The 11,434-nt window shown below is 45.4% G+C and overlaps 1 protein-coding gene across 1 annotated transcript; it reads right to left on the bottom strand.

Annotated features, from left to right (window-relative positions):
- Window positions 1–6,202: 6,202 nt before the first annotated feature.
- FABP5 (fatty acid binding protein 5) lies at window positions 6,203–10,381 on the bottom strand. Its single transcript, XM_001489456.6, has 4 exons — window positions 10,174–10,381; window positions 7,499–7,671; window positions 7,019–7,120; window positions 6,203–6,457 (listed from the first exon to the last, which is right to left on the bottom strand). Exons 1-4 carry the CDS (start codon window positions 10,250–10,252, stop codon window positions 6,404–6,406), a joined length of 408 nt encoding a protein of 135 aa, XP_001489506.1. The 5' UTR covers window positions 10,253–10,381; the 3' UTR covers window positions 6,203–6,403.
- Window positions 10,382–11,434: the final 1,053 nt, after the last annotated feature.

The raw sequence follows: 11,434 nt of genomic DNA on the forward strand, positions 1-11,434 counted from the left end.
TGGTTTGCATTTTTCTTTCTATAGATAGATAAGCAAGTGAATAAAAAAGTAAACATCACCCCAACCCCAAGAGAGAACCATCGTTAACATTCTTCTACATTTTTCTACATATATGCACATGTATATCACACAAATGAGACAATCATCTACATAATATTTTATAGTCAGGGTTTGTTTCCTTTTTTTCACTTTACAGTGCATTTTGAAGTTTTTTTCCAAACTCTTGGTAGTCTTTTTATTTTTTTAAATGCCTGTTACTATTTTATTGTATGGCATATCGTGATTAGTTAACCAATCCCCCTTTTCTAGAAAGTTCTGTGCTAGTGTAAAGAGCATGCTGATGAACATCCTCATAATTAAATTTTCAACTATTAGGGACGCTTTTTCTAAGACATTAGAAGATGAAATCAGTCCATCTACCATCAGACAAAGGCCAGTCATTTCCTCTGTGGCCTCAAGCACAGCTCACCTTTCTGCCTCTTCTTCTGGACCCACAAATAAATGTTCCAGGGCGACACCAGCCCTGTCAGTTGGATTTGGCTCCCTGCAGTCCCAGATCTAGGCCATGTAATTCCTCACGGTTTAGCTCTTTGTCACTTTAAGGAACTTTTAAAAAATATTTTGTCCAGTATTTTCACTTGTTTTTAGTAAGTTATTCCAAATATAAATTTTCCATACTGAAAGTGAAACTAGGGTATTTTTTTCAAAGTCATCTGTCATTTCCTACTCGAGACCCTCCATGGTCTCCCTCGACCCTCAGATCAACCCAGACCCCTCACTAGCAGCTCCCAGGTCCACAGGTTCTATTTCCCACCCTAATCTCAGACGCCTTCTTGTCCCATGTTGCTCCTATTTCAAGAAGCTTCTGTCACTCTGCCACTCTGCCTGTCTCCACGCCTGTCTGCCTAGAACGCTGTGCCCCTCAACGTGACTTGCCTGCTTTCTGCTCGTTATTAAGGTCTCAGTTCAAACATTACCTTCTCTGAGAGGTCTTCCCAACCATCCACATAAAGCAGCTTCAAACCGACTCTCTCATTATCACACGACTTGGTTTAGTTATTTTTCTTGCTGCGTTTATCACTTGATGCCACTTGTTTTCATTGTGTATGTCCTGTCTTCTCACACTAGAATGTCAGTTTCATGAAAAAGGACCCCGACCTGCTCTATCTTGTTCACCACAGCATGTGTCACCAGCACTTTAAAAAAGTGCTCTTTCAAAAACGTTATGATTCTTTTTTCAGACATTTTTGAAGTGTGCAGTGTGGGAGAAGGAGGTATGAGAGGAGGAGAGACTTGAGCCTAAGCAAATGTTCACTTATGTGGACAGATTTTGGGGACCCCTCTCCCTGGTCTACCTGGTGAATCTAGCAAGCAAACGGCACAGGCTTTAAGTCAGTGCAATAAAATCCATGCCGTGCTGTGAAGCACCTTCAGCCTGGGTCAGAATGACCTTGAACCCCACACCTCAAGACTGAAGACGCCAGCTGGACAGATCCACAGCAGGGAGAGATAAGGGGGGACCTCGTGCTCACACTCCCCAGCTGCATTTCTTGGAGACTGAGGGAATAACTAATGACCCTGGTCCTTGCCTCCCTCCGCAGATAGATAACGTCAGCATCTCTGAACTTGTTTGATGTGTAACCAAGAAATTCCTGTTTGTGTTACTTTCAATATATAATCTAGAGAAAAGCCCAGACGCACTTTATCTCTTTTTCTTGACCTATACGAAATCTAGTTGTAAGTTTTTTTTCTTTTCCTCTTCCCTGCACGTGCACTGTCTGTGAAAGAGACGTAAGCTGTGCTTAACCTCACTCACCCGGAAGCAGCTCCATCAGAGCGCTCTTGAACTGTTTTCCTGGGGTTCGAACTCCTCACGCTGATTATTGAATAAACTCCTTCACTCATGTCTCCTGGACTCTTTATTTCAGTCAAAACTTATGATCTGGTGACAGAGCCTGACAGACTAGATGTCATAAGACTTCAGTTACTTTCCAGTCGCTGTGGGACTGGTGACATGTCATACCTCCCTGCCTTTCACAATATTTCCAGACACGTGTCATTCAGCTTTGAAAGCCGTTCACCAGCTTCATCAGCTCTTCCGGATAGACATCACACATGACCCACCCACCAAATGGCAGGGAACTCTACGAGGGCAATGCTAAGAAAGGAGAACAGTGAGGATGCGAAACCCAGGGAAAAGCTAGAATTACTCTCATAAACTTAAAAGTGAATTTAAAGTACAATAGACGTTAATAATCACTGATTAATAAGCAGCAAGAATTGAGTAATAGCATAAGTTGAACTGGCAGCATTAAAATCTAGCTGCTAAAAAGATGGTTCTCCATCTATTTATGGTCGTAGGACAATTTCAAATGCCAGAATTTTGATAAAACAGTCGAAGAGATTAAGACTCAGGAGACCACTGAATAAGCTAACCATAAATCAACTTAATTATACTCGCATATAAAGAAGCCTCCTCCTGCCTACAGACACTACAGAGGTCATTCACCCCGGCCATTCATCCTTAGGCTCAGATACCATTAGGCAGGAACGGTTGATGCCTTCGCAGAGCTTGAGGACATAATCCAAAAGTTCAGCCATCGGTCATCTGTACATTTCCTCCTTTGGTGATGGTTTATGTTAAACCATCTTACTTGTAGTTAAATAAACAAATATTTATTGAGCATCTTCTGTGGGTTTCCTAATGTTGTTTCCTAATCGAACGATGGAGAGAGAACATTGTGAAAATCAAGTCCCTTCTTCACAGAGCTTACTTTACAGTGGGAGGGACAAGAAATAACCAAACCATTTTGCAAAACACAAAAAACCAAGCAAAGTATTGGTGATAAGGTCAGGGCAGCAGAGGGGAATAGAGAATACGGGGGAAGGGTGGCAGCTATTATGCACAATGTGGTCTAGGAATGACTCACTGCCAGGGTGACATTTGAGAAATGAAGGAAGTGAGAAAGCTGAGAAAGCCCAGCCTGCAGATTGCTGAGAGAAGATTGTTACAGGCAGAGAAAACAGGAGGTGCAAAGGCCCTGAGGCAGGAGCACACACGTCAGCAATGGCTAGCGGCTAGAGGGAAATGTTTGAGAGGAGAGTGGCAGGCGAAGAAATTAGGAGGGGGTGTGGGGAGGTGGGGGGACACAGGAAGATCAGATAAGACCTCTGCAAAGAATTTGGCTTCTACTGTGAGTGAAATGAGAAGCCAGTGGAGGGTTCTCAACAGAGGAGCACATATTTTAACCTGTTTTTTAAAATAATAGCTCTGGGAGAATAAAAATGCAAATACAGAGGGCAGAGGAGAGACTGCGGTGGTGTCTGAACCAGGGTGGTATCTGTGGAAGAGGGGAAAAGTAATTGAATTCTAAATACATTCTGAGGGCAAAGCTGAAATAATTTGCTAATGGATTAGATACGGCATGGGAAAGAAAGATGGGTGTTAAAGATGACTCTAAGGCCTTTAGCCTGGGAACTGGAAAAATGACATTCCTATGGATCGAGATGGTGAATACTACAAGAGGAGTAGGTTTGAAATCAAAAATAAGAAGTTTGATTTTGGAAAACGTGTGGTTAGCATCCTGTGCTGTCCAAAACAGCAGTCACTAACCATGGGTAGGTATCTCAACTTACATCTTAATTAACGAAAGTTAAATAAATTAAAAATTTAGTTCCTTGGTTGCACTTCACCACATTTCAAGGGCTTAATATCCACCCACATGTGGCTGGTGGCCACCGTATTTGCAGATGTTACAGACCATTCCCATCACTACAGAGAGTTCCATTGGGCAGGACTGGGGAGACGTTAAGCTTTTCCTATGTGCTGGGTCCTGTGCTACTTGCTTTGCGCACATTATTTCATCTAATATTTAAACAACTCTATGAGTCAGGCAATGTTGCATCTTTTTACAAAGGAGGTAAGTAGGGTTCAGAAGTTAAGTAACTTGCCCTGTCACATCATTCTTAAAGGGTAGAGAGACAGAAATGGATTCCAGGACCGTCTGCTTCCAAAGCCCAAGCACTTAAATCATCACGCTCTATTTTAGAAAGATTAAACTGGTTTGAAATTTAACATGACGTCCAGGGGGAAATGGCCGGTAGCTTATCAGCAACAAAGTGTTAAAGAATAGGAAAGAAGACAGGAGAGCTGAGAGATCTGGGGTAAAAGGGAAACTCCCAAGAGATCCTGTGTGTTGCAGAACCAAACAGAAGACATTGTCCAGCATACCACCAGTTAAAAAGAAAATAAAAATATTCAATGAAGGCGCTTGTTTATATCTTTTGATGAAGAGTCAATCGATATGAAAGGGCTGCTTAGCAGAAAGAAGGCCTTAACTGACACCAGGTAACATAAGAATGAGATACATTTGCTCACCCAGTGGTTCTCAACTAAGGATGGTACCATACCCTTAAAGGACATCTGAAAATGTATGGAGAATTTGGGGTAGACCGACGGGTGCCATGAGCATTTTGTTCTCTCACCCAAAATGTCAACAGTTACCCCATGAAAGGAACACGGGCCTAGTGTCCCTCGAGTGATACTCCACAGTCCATAAACTGAAGCAGTCTAGGCGTTAGAACATGCTGGCCAGCAGTACGGGTTTTACAGTCAGATGAACTTGGGCTCCAATCTGTTCTGACTTGCACCGCTGTGTGGCTAGGTACCATTATCTAGACTCTGAGCCTTAGTTTCCTCATTTAAATAATGCAGAAAAAAATAGTTAACACGCATCATCTAGGGTGGTTCTGAGAATTACGAAACTCTTGAAGTACTTGGCCCCGTGTTTAGTTCAGGAAGTCAGATAAATGTACACTATTATTAAAGTGGGAAAAGAGGATGAAAGAGGAACTCTAGCATGGAGACTAAAATAAGCAAGATGGAAATTCAAATAGAAAGAGAAGTCTAGAGGAGCACTGTCCAATAAAAAAATAGGGACACAAAAATGCCAGCACAGGTAATCTTAAAAATTTTCCTAGCCACATTAAAAAAGGTTAAGAAACAGAGAAAACTAATTTGATTAATATATAATAGGTCACCAACTATATCCAAAAGTTATTTCAACATGTAATAATATAAAAAAGGAGGCATTTTTTTGTATCAAGTCTTTGAAATTCTATGTATTTTACTTACAGCATATCTCAGTTCAGACAAGCCAGATTTCAAGTGTCCAACAGCCACATGCGGCTCATGGCTACATCCTGTGTTGTCACACAGGGCGAGAGCATCAGTTAGTCGAACTTTTACTGATGGCTGACTTTGGTAATTCTCAAGATTCTTACCGACTAAGATTACAGCGCATAGTGTTTTTAGAAAAGTCTGTTACTGCATTTAGCAGCTTTAGACCAGGATCTTTATACAAGTTGAGAAGACGCAGCTTTGCAGAATGATTGAACAGCCATTGATTGGACTCGATATGTCGATTCCCAATCCAGCTCTACTTCCTACGTCCTTGAACAGGTTGACGGTCAAAAACCTGTTTTCTTGGTTTCAGAATAAAGAGAATGGCACCAGCTCCTCTAAGTTTTGCTCTGAGGATCATGCACACAAAGCTTTAACCCAGTGCCTACAAGCTATTTCTCCAAGTATGAACTGCACGTATTTGTATTTGGGTTCAAGAAATGAACAGGAGTTCACTAGAAAGCTAGTTATTTATATAAACACAAGAAGTTGTTTAGAGCTGTCCTACTTCCACGGCTTTGGTTAATGAGTACATCGTGTTCTTCCAAAGCTAGGAGTGTTTCTTCTTCTCACAGTGAGGGAAATGATTTGTCCTTGTGTTCAGACATACCTCAACCTCTAGAACACTGCCTGGCACATAGGTTCTCAGAAAGTTTATTAAATGAATTTTTGATTGCTGAATTCTTGAATAATAGTTATAAGTGCACCATTAAAAGTATGATATTAGTCAATGACGGCAATTTAATCCTTACTCTAATACTTAAATTATTAAGTTTATGTACTTATTTCTTAATGAGAGCAGTGTCTCCCAGAAATGTAAGATTCTTGAGTTCAAATAGTACGGGGCAAGCCTAACTGATTGGCAGTGTATTTGCCACAGAAGTAGCTCTACAAATAAATTACTAAAACATAATCTCAATATAGTACCCTTAAGACTACCCGAGAACCTATTCAACTCATAGTTATTAAAACTCATCACTCATTTCCTATAAAGTTAAAAAAAAAAGCAGGCAACACTGGTATAGCACAAACACATTTATTTACTAACCAAAGAGATAATCCTAATTAAACCAACACTTTGAAACAGTTGCATGCAAAATGTTTGTGATAAAGATAATCGCACACAGTAATGAAAAAAAAGCAGCAGTATGAAGATTTGCTCATTGAACTGAGCTTGTTCATCCTCGCAGCTAATTCCTGTCCAAAATGATGCTGGCATTCTTACTCCACTTTTTCATAGACCCGAGTACAGGTGACATTGTTCATGACGCACTCCTAGGACACAGAACGACATTAGAGTTAGAGTACTCTTGCACCCCAGAGCAATGGTGCTGGTTAAATGCTAGGATCAGAATCCTACAAACCTCTAACGTACTTCACAGATGAAGAAAATGGGTTTCAGGATTCCTGGGTTTGAAAAGCTAGAACCTGTTATTTTGCTTAAGATGTGACTGCGCTTTACTGAAACTTAAAGTACTGATTTGCGCTATCTAAATTATTCATTTGGTCTTGGCAAATATTATTCATTTCAAAGAAAGGGGAAAATGTATGCGCAAGAGGGCACTTTGGTGGCTTGCCCAAGATTATACTGTAATGTAACAGCTGAGGATGGATGACACCCAGCTCCGTCTAGTTGACATCCTCTGCTTCACCATCTCACCTCTCTAGCCCCACAAAGGGCTTTCTTAGTTATTAGTGTTCTAGTATTTGACTTGTTATTTCGAATTTTTTTCTTTCACATGTAGTCCTCCTCTTCATGATCAGTGATATAGAACAGTTATGTGAACTATGAATATAAAAAAGAACCCAAGAACACATAAGTTGTTTGGCACTTACCACCACTAATTTCCCATCTTGCAATTTTCTCGTTATTGTGCTTTCCTTCCCATCCCATTCCTGATGTTGAACCAATGCGCCGTCTGTAAAGTTGCAGACAGTCTGCAAAAATAAAGCACACTTCTTAATCTTTCAAAATACACTACAAGCAAGTTTCCATGACTCATAACCTCCTCAATCAACATTTTTTCATCTTCTCCTTTCTGTTCTATTTCATTAACCCATACTGATCTTATTCATAATAGTTTATGCTTTTCAATCTAGACGCACATATGAGACACTCTTTCTCTCTCGTGGTCCTTAAAATATTTTTACAAAACAGAGAAAGTTATGAACCTAGAACCTTCATTAATTGGTCAAAGCTCAATTCATAAAATAACTTGACACTTTTTCATTATGTTCTTGCCTGTAAACAGTAAGACTGTTATTAATACCATCTATCATTCTAGAAGCTTCCATGATTTTATAAGTATGACTGACCTGAGTTTTTCTGCCATCAGCTGTAGTTTCTTCAAACTTCTCTCCCAGGTTACATGAAAACTGCGTTGTTTTCAAAGTGCTCTCGGTTTTTATGGTGAGGTTTTTGCCGTCAGAAGTGATGATACAATCTGGTTTGGCCATTGCACCCATTTTCCGCAGAGCCATTCCCACTCCTGTGTAATGTTATATCACGTTAGATAACAGGAAGACCAGAGTTATAGTTCACGTAACAGGAGTAGTCATTCAACTATAACTGCTATGCTGTGCATATCTTCACTTATCAATAACTATTGTAAACACATATCCAGTGCTCACCACATGCCAGCACTCGACATATGCTAATTCATGGAAGCCTTGCAACAACCACCCTGTCAAAGGTGGCCAGCACTGCCTCCATTTTACAGGTAAAAGAGTGAGGCACTGAAGTCACTTAGCCAAGCTCATTCGGCTAGGAAGTGACAGAGCTGCAAGCCAACAGTGCAGGCAATTTGGCTCCAAACCTCAGCTCTTGGCCACCGTGCTATGCTGGCCATCAGAAAGTCAGGGAAGAAATCCAGACTTCTCAAATGGATTTCTCAATTCTGCCCACCATGGATGAGATGACTCCAGCACACGGTCTGGCACATAAAAGGCCCTGGATAAATACTTGATTAATAGACTACACCAAACAGAAATCGACCCTGAGATACCCACATAGCACAAGGTTTGAAAAGTTAACAGCACAATCCGGATGGCAATATATGGAAAAAATCTCACCCTCCATCACAGAGAACATTTCATAGCTGCGTAACTCAATTACTATATTGATATCATGTTTAATTTATAATCTGTGTATTTCCCCTTGGTGTTAATATCTAGAAGGAAACTTAGATCCTAAGCCAACTGTCAGTTTCACAAATGAGGAAACTACCACCTAAGCAGAGTGACTGGCTTGACAAGAACACCCAGTGTCCCCTTGGAGCCTTTTCTTTCGCCAGCTCAGGGCTGGTGCCTTGTGTTGTTGGTTGAGTCATTATTTCCACTTGGGATAAATAAACAGATTAATCTCTAACGAATTTTGCCTTGACAACACTCCTGACACCAGAACCCTGGAAACCAGCCATCCCATAAACACATTCATTTTCAACGGACAAGACAGCATTCTCTATTTGGTGCTCACACAGGTGAACACACGGATGCTACATTTCTTGGATATGAGCGCAGTCATCAGCTTTTTCCAGAGTCGTCTGGATCCAGGCTTACAGTGAAAAAAAGAGAAACACTGCCTTCCAGTTTTCCTCACAGTAGCCTAAATACACTCAAAATTCACCAGAGAACCAGCCCTAACCAGTCACTGTCTCGCATAAAGGCTAATGAAGGAGTGTTTCTGAAGTGCCTGAGAGACCAGGTTTCAACAGAGTCTTCGTGGTAATCTGTGCACCAGAGCACAGCCATGTGGGATGGTGTGTGGGATGTGGGATGTTGGTTTCTAAAGCACCCTCATAGTCCCAGCTGTTTAGGGCTGGAAGGCCCCTTCCAGACAGGACCCATGCGATGCTACGCCATCCCACTTCCTAGGGGCCTGTGACAAAGGTCCATTTTTGTTTGCTAATCTGCCCACTGTCTCAAGCAGCATGCAATCGTTGTCACCGGCTTAGGAAAGGACAATAACAGAAAAATAAAGCACAGTTTTGAGTGAGAGAGAAATCTTGAATCTTCTCTTAGGGACTCATTCTCCTCCGGAAGGTCAGAAGTCAGGCGCCCGCTGCAGGACCACGCCCATCTCGCATGCAGTTAGAAGGCAGCCGCGGAAGGGCCAGCTGTTTCTGAAGGCGGTTTTCCAAACAAGTCCACTCACTACCTCTTTGCCCCTCACGCTCAAGACACAGCAGCGCACTGCCACCCCCAGGCACAGGTGGCCTCCTAGCGCTCCTCCCACAGGCCACCCGCCCACTGCAGTCCCCGGCGGGGCAATGTCAGGAGCAGGTCAGCGCTGCCGGCGCCACGCGTCTGAGACCCCTCTGGGGCTCAAGGGTGAGGATGCGCCGAGGCGCCCCGGGGATCTGCACCAACCCAAAGGGGCCGGCTCGCCCGGTGATGGCGGGCGGAGGCCCTGGGGGTGGAGGAGATGGGACGGAGAGCGGAATGAAAGGGGACGCTGTAGCCCTTCGGACCCTCTAGGGTTTCTGCTGGAAACCGCGCCCCGGCACCGCGTCCCTGTGGAAGGGAGCGAGCGGGACCCACGCGCCATCCAGGAACAAAAGATGCAGCAGTGCGGGTGCAGCCGCGAGGGGCCCAGTGGGAGAGGCGGCATGGTGGCAGGAGGGATGATGGGTGGTGGGAAAGCAAACGGGAGAGCGAAAGGCGCTGCGTGGAGGGGCTCGAAGGAAAGGGTGAAGGCGCTAGGGCAGGAAGCAGGGCGGCGGCGGCCACGTGGGTTGGGGGACAGGAGCAGTGCGCTGGGGGGACCACCAGCCGGCACATCTTGGAATCCCGGGCCGGGCTGCGTGTCCGCGCCGTGCAGCGCAGAGCGGCAACCAGCGCCGCGTGGCGAGGGATGGAGGGCGGCAGAGGGGCCAAGAGGTGGGCGGGAGGCGACCGAGCGTGCCCGGACCCTGCGCCCAGCACGGTGAAGGTGACCTAGGGGCAGACACATGCACGCCACGTTACAGGCGCCGCAGGGCCGGATCCCTCACCTACTTCCTTCATGTATTCGTCAAAGCCTTTGCTCTCCACCAAGCGCCATCTTCCTACCAGCTGCTCAATGGTGGCCATGGTGGGCGCCGCCGGGGTGCAGATGCAGCAGAGCGGAGACCCAGGCAAGGAGCGTGGCGTGCGATCTCCCGGCAGCCGCAGCTGCTTTATAAAGGCGGCGCACGCGCGGGCCGGGCCGAGCAGCCAATGAGAGGCGGGAAGGAGCCGGGGAGCCAATGGGAGGCGCGCACCGCCCGGTCCCCGCCCCTCCCCGCCCCCCGCGCGCCCTCAGGGCTGGGCTCCCGGGGGCTCCGCCTGCAGGACGCGAGGCTCCGCCGGGGCCGCCGGCGAGCCCGGCCTCACCCGGCGCGCCCACGCGGGCCCGGCCGACGCCTCCAGCACCTTTCGGCGCCTCCGTACGCCGGGAAGCCGGAAGGGCGTCCCGCTTCACCCGGGCCCCACCGTTTCGCCATCCAGCCGCCGCCCTTTTTGCATTCAGAACACCCCAAGGAATGAATGAGCCCTCGCTGGGCTTGGGTGGCAGCAATTGATCAATCGGTGGTTTGGTGGACGCAGCGTGAGTCTAAGTTGAATCAGACGATGTTATCCGAAGGTGCAAGGTGGGTGGACGTGTCCCAGCAAGTTCGATTTCCAAACTAAAACTCCGGGGGAAGTTTCAGCTTGAGAGACTGTCATTGCTATTAAACGTTGCCATTCAGGAATAAGTATTAGTTTATATTCCCAGCTGAGTGAGCCCTTCACAGTTTCTTCTCAGACCCCAGAGTCTTTAGACTCTGGCACATTTCCTCCTCGCCTTTCATCATCATAATACCGTGCGTTTGTGTGTAGAACGTTATACTTTTCAAGGTGTCTTTGTCACTTATCCTGCTTTGCGCTCCCCGGTCCCGGTGCGAGTGAGTTTGGTTGAGGTGAAGAAGTTGCCGCTTAGAGAGGCCAGCCGCCTGAGTGGAGTTGAGGCCCATTTATTGAGTGCCTATTTGTGCTGGGTGCTGTGCTTCCTGGACACTCGGTATCCATTAATTCTGCTAAATCCTCTAAAGTTTTGCTAAAGAGCGTTATCCCAAGTTTTTGAAAGAGGAAATAAGGCAGAGAAAGTTCACAGAGTGGCAGAACCAGCTTCCCTGTCCAGGTCCTTGTCACCCAAGACCTTGTGATGTAGGAGCACACTTGGCTGCCTGTTGCTCACTGTACTCCTCCTGGAGTAGAGGCTCCAGTCCCCTGAACCATACCAAGACACTAGTG

This window comes from Equus caballus, chromosome 9 (assembly GCF_041296265.1).
Source record: "Equus caballus isolate H_3958 breed thoroughbred chromosome 9, TB-T2T, whole genome shotgun sequence".
NCBI classification, from domain to species: domain Eukaryota; kingdom Metazoa; phylum Chordata; class Mammalia; order Perissodactyla; family Equidae; genus Equus; species Equus caballus.

Bases quoted from the DNA above. Each gene is read 5' to 3' on its own strand.
- FABP5 (XM_001489456.6), bottom strand. From the start codon at position 10,252: ATGGCCACCATTGAGCAGCTGGTAGGAAGATGGCGCTTGGTGGAGAGC. The intron at 7,672-10,173 runs GTGAGGGATCCG...AACATTACACAG, and splicing joins CGAATACATGAAGGAAGTAG to GAGTGGGAATGGCTCTGCGG. The intron at 6,458-7,018 runs GTAAGTGCCAAA...TCTGTGTCCTAG, and splicing joins AAGATGGGAAATTAGTGGTG to GAGTGCGTCATGAACAATGT.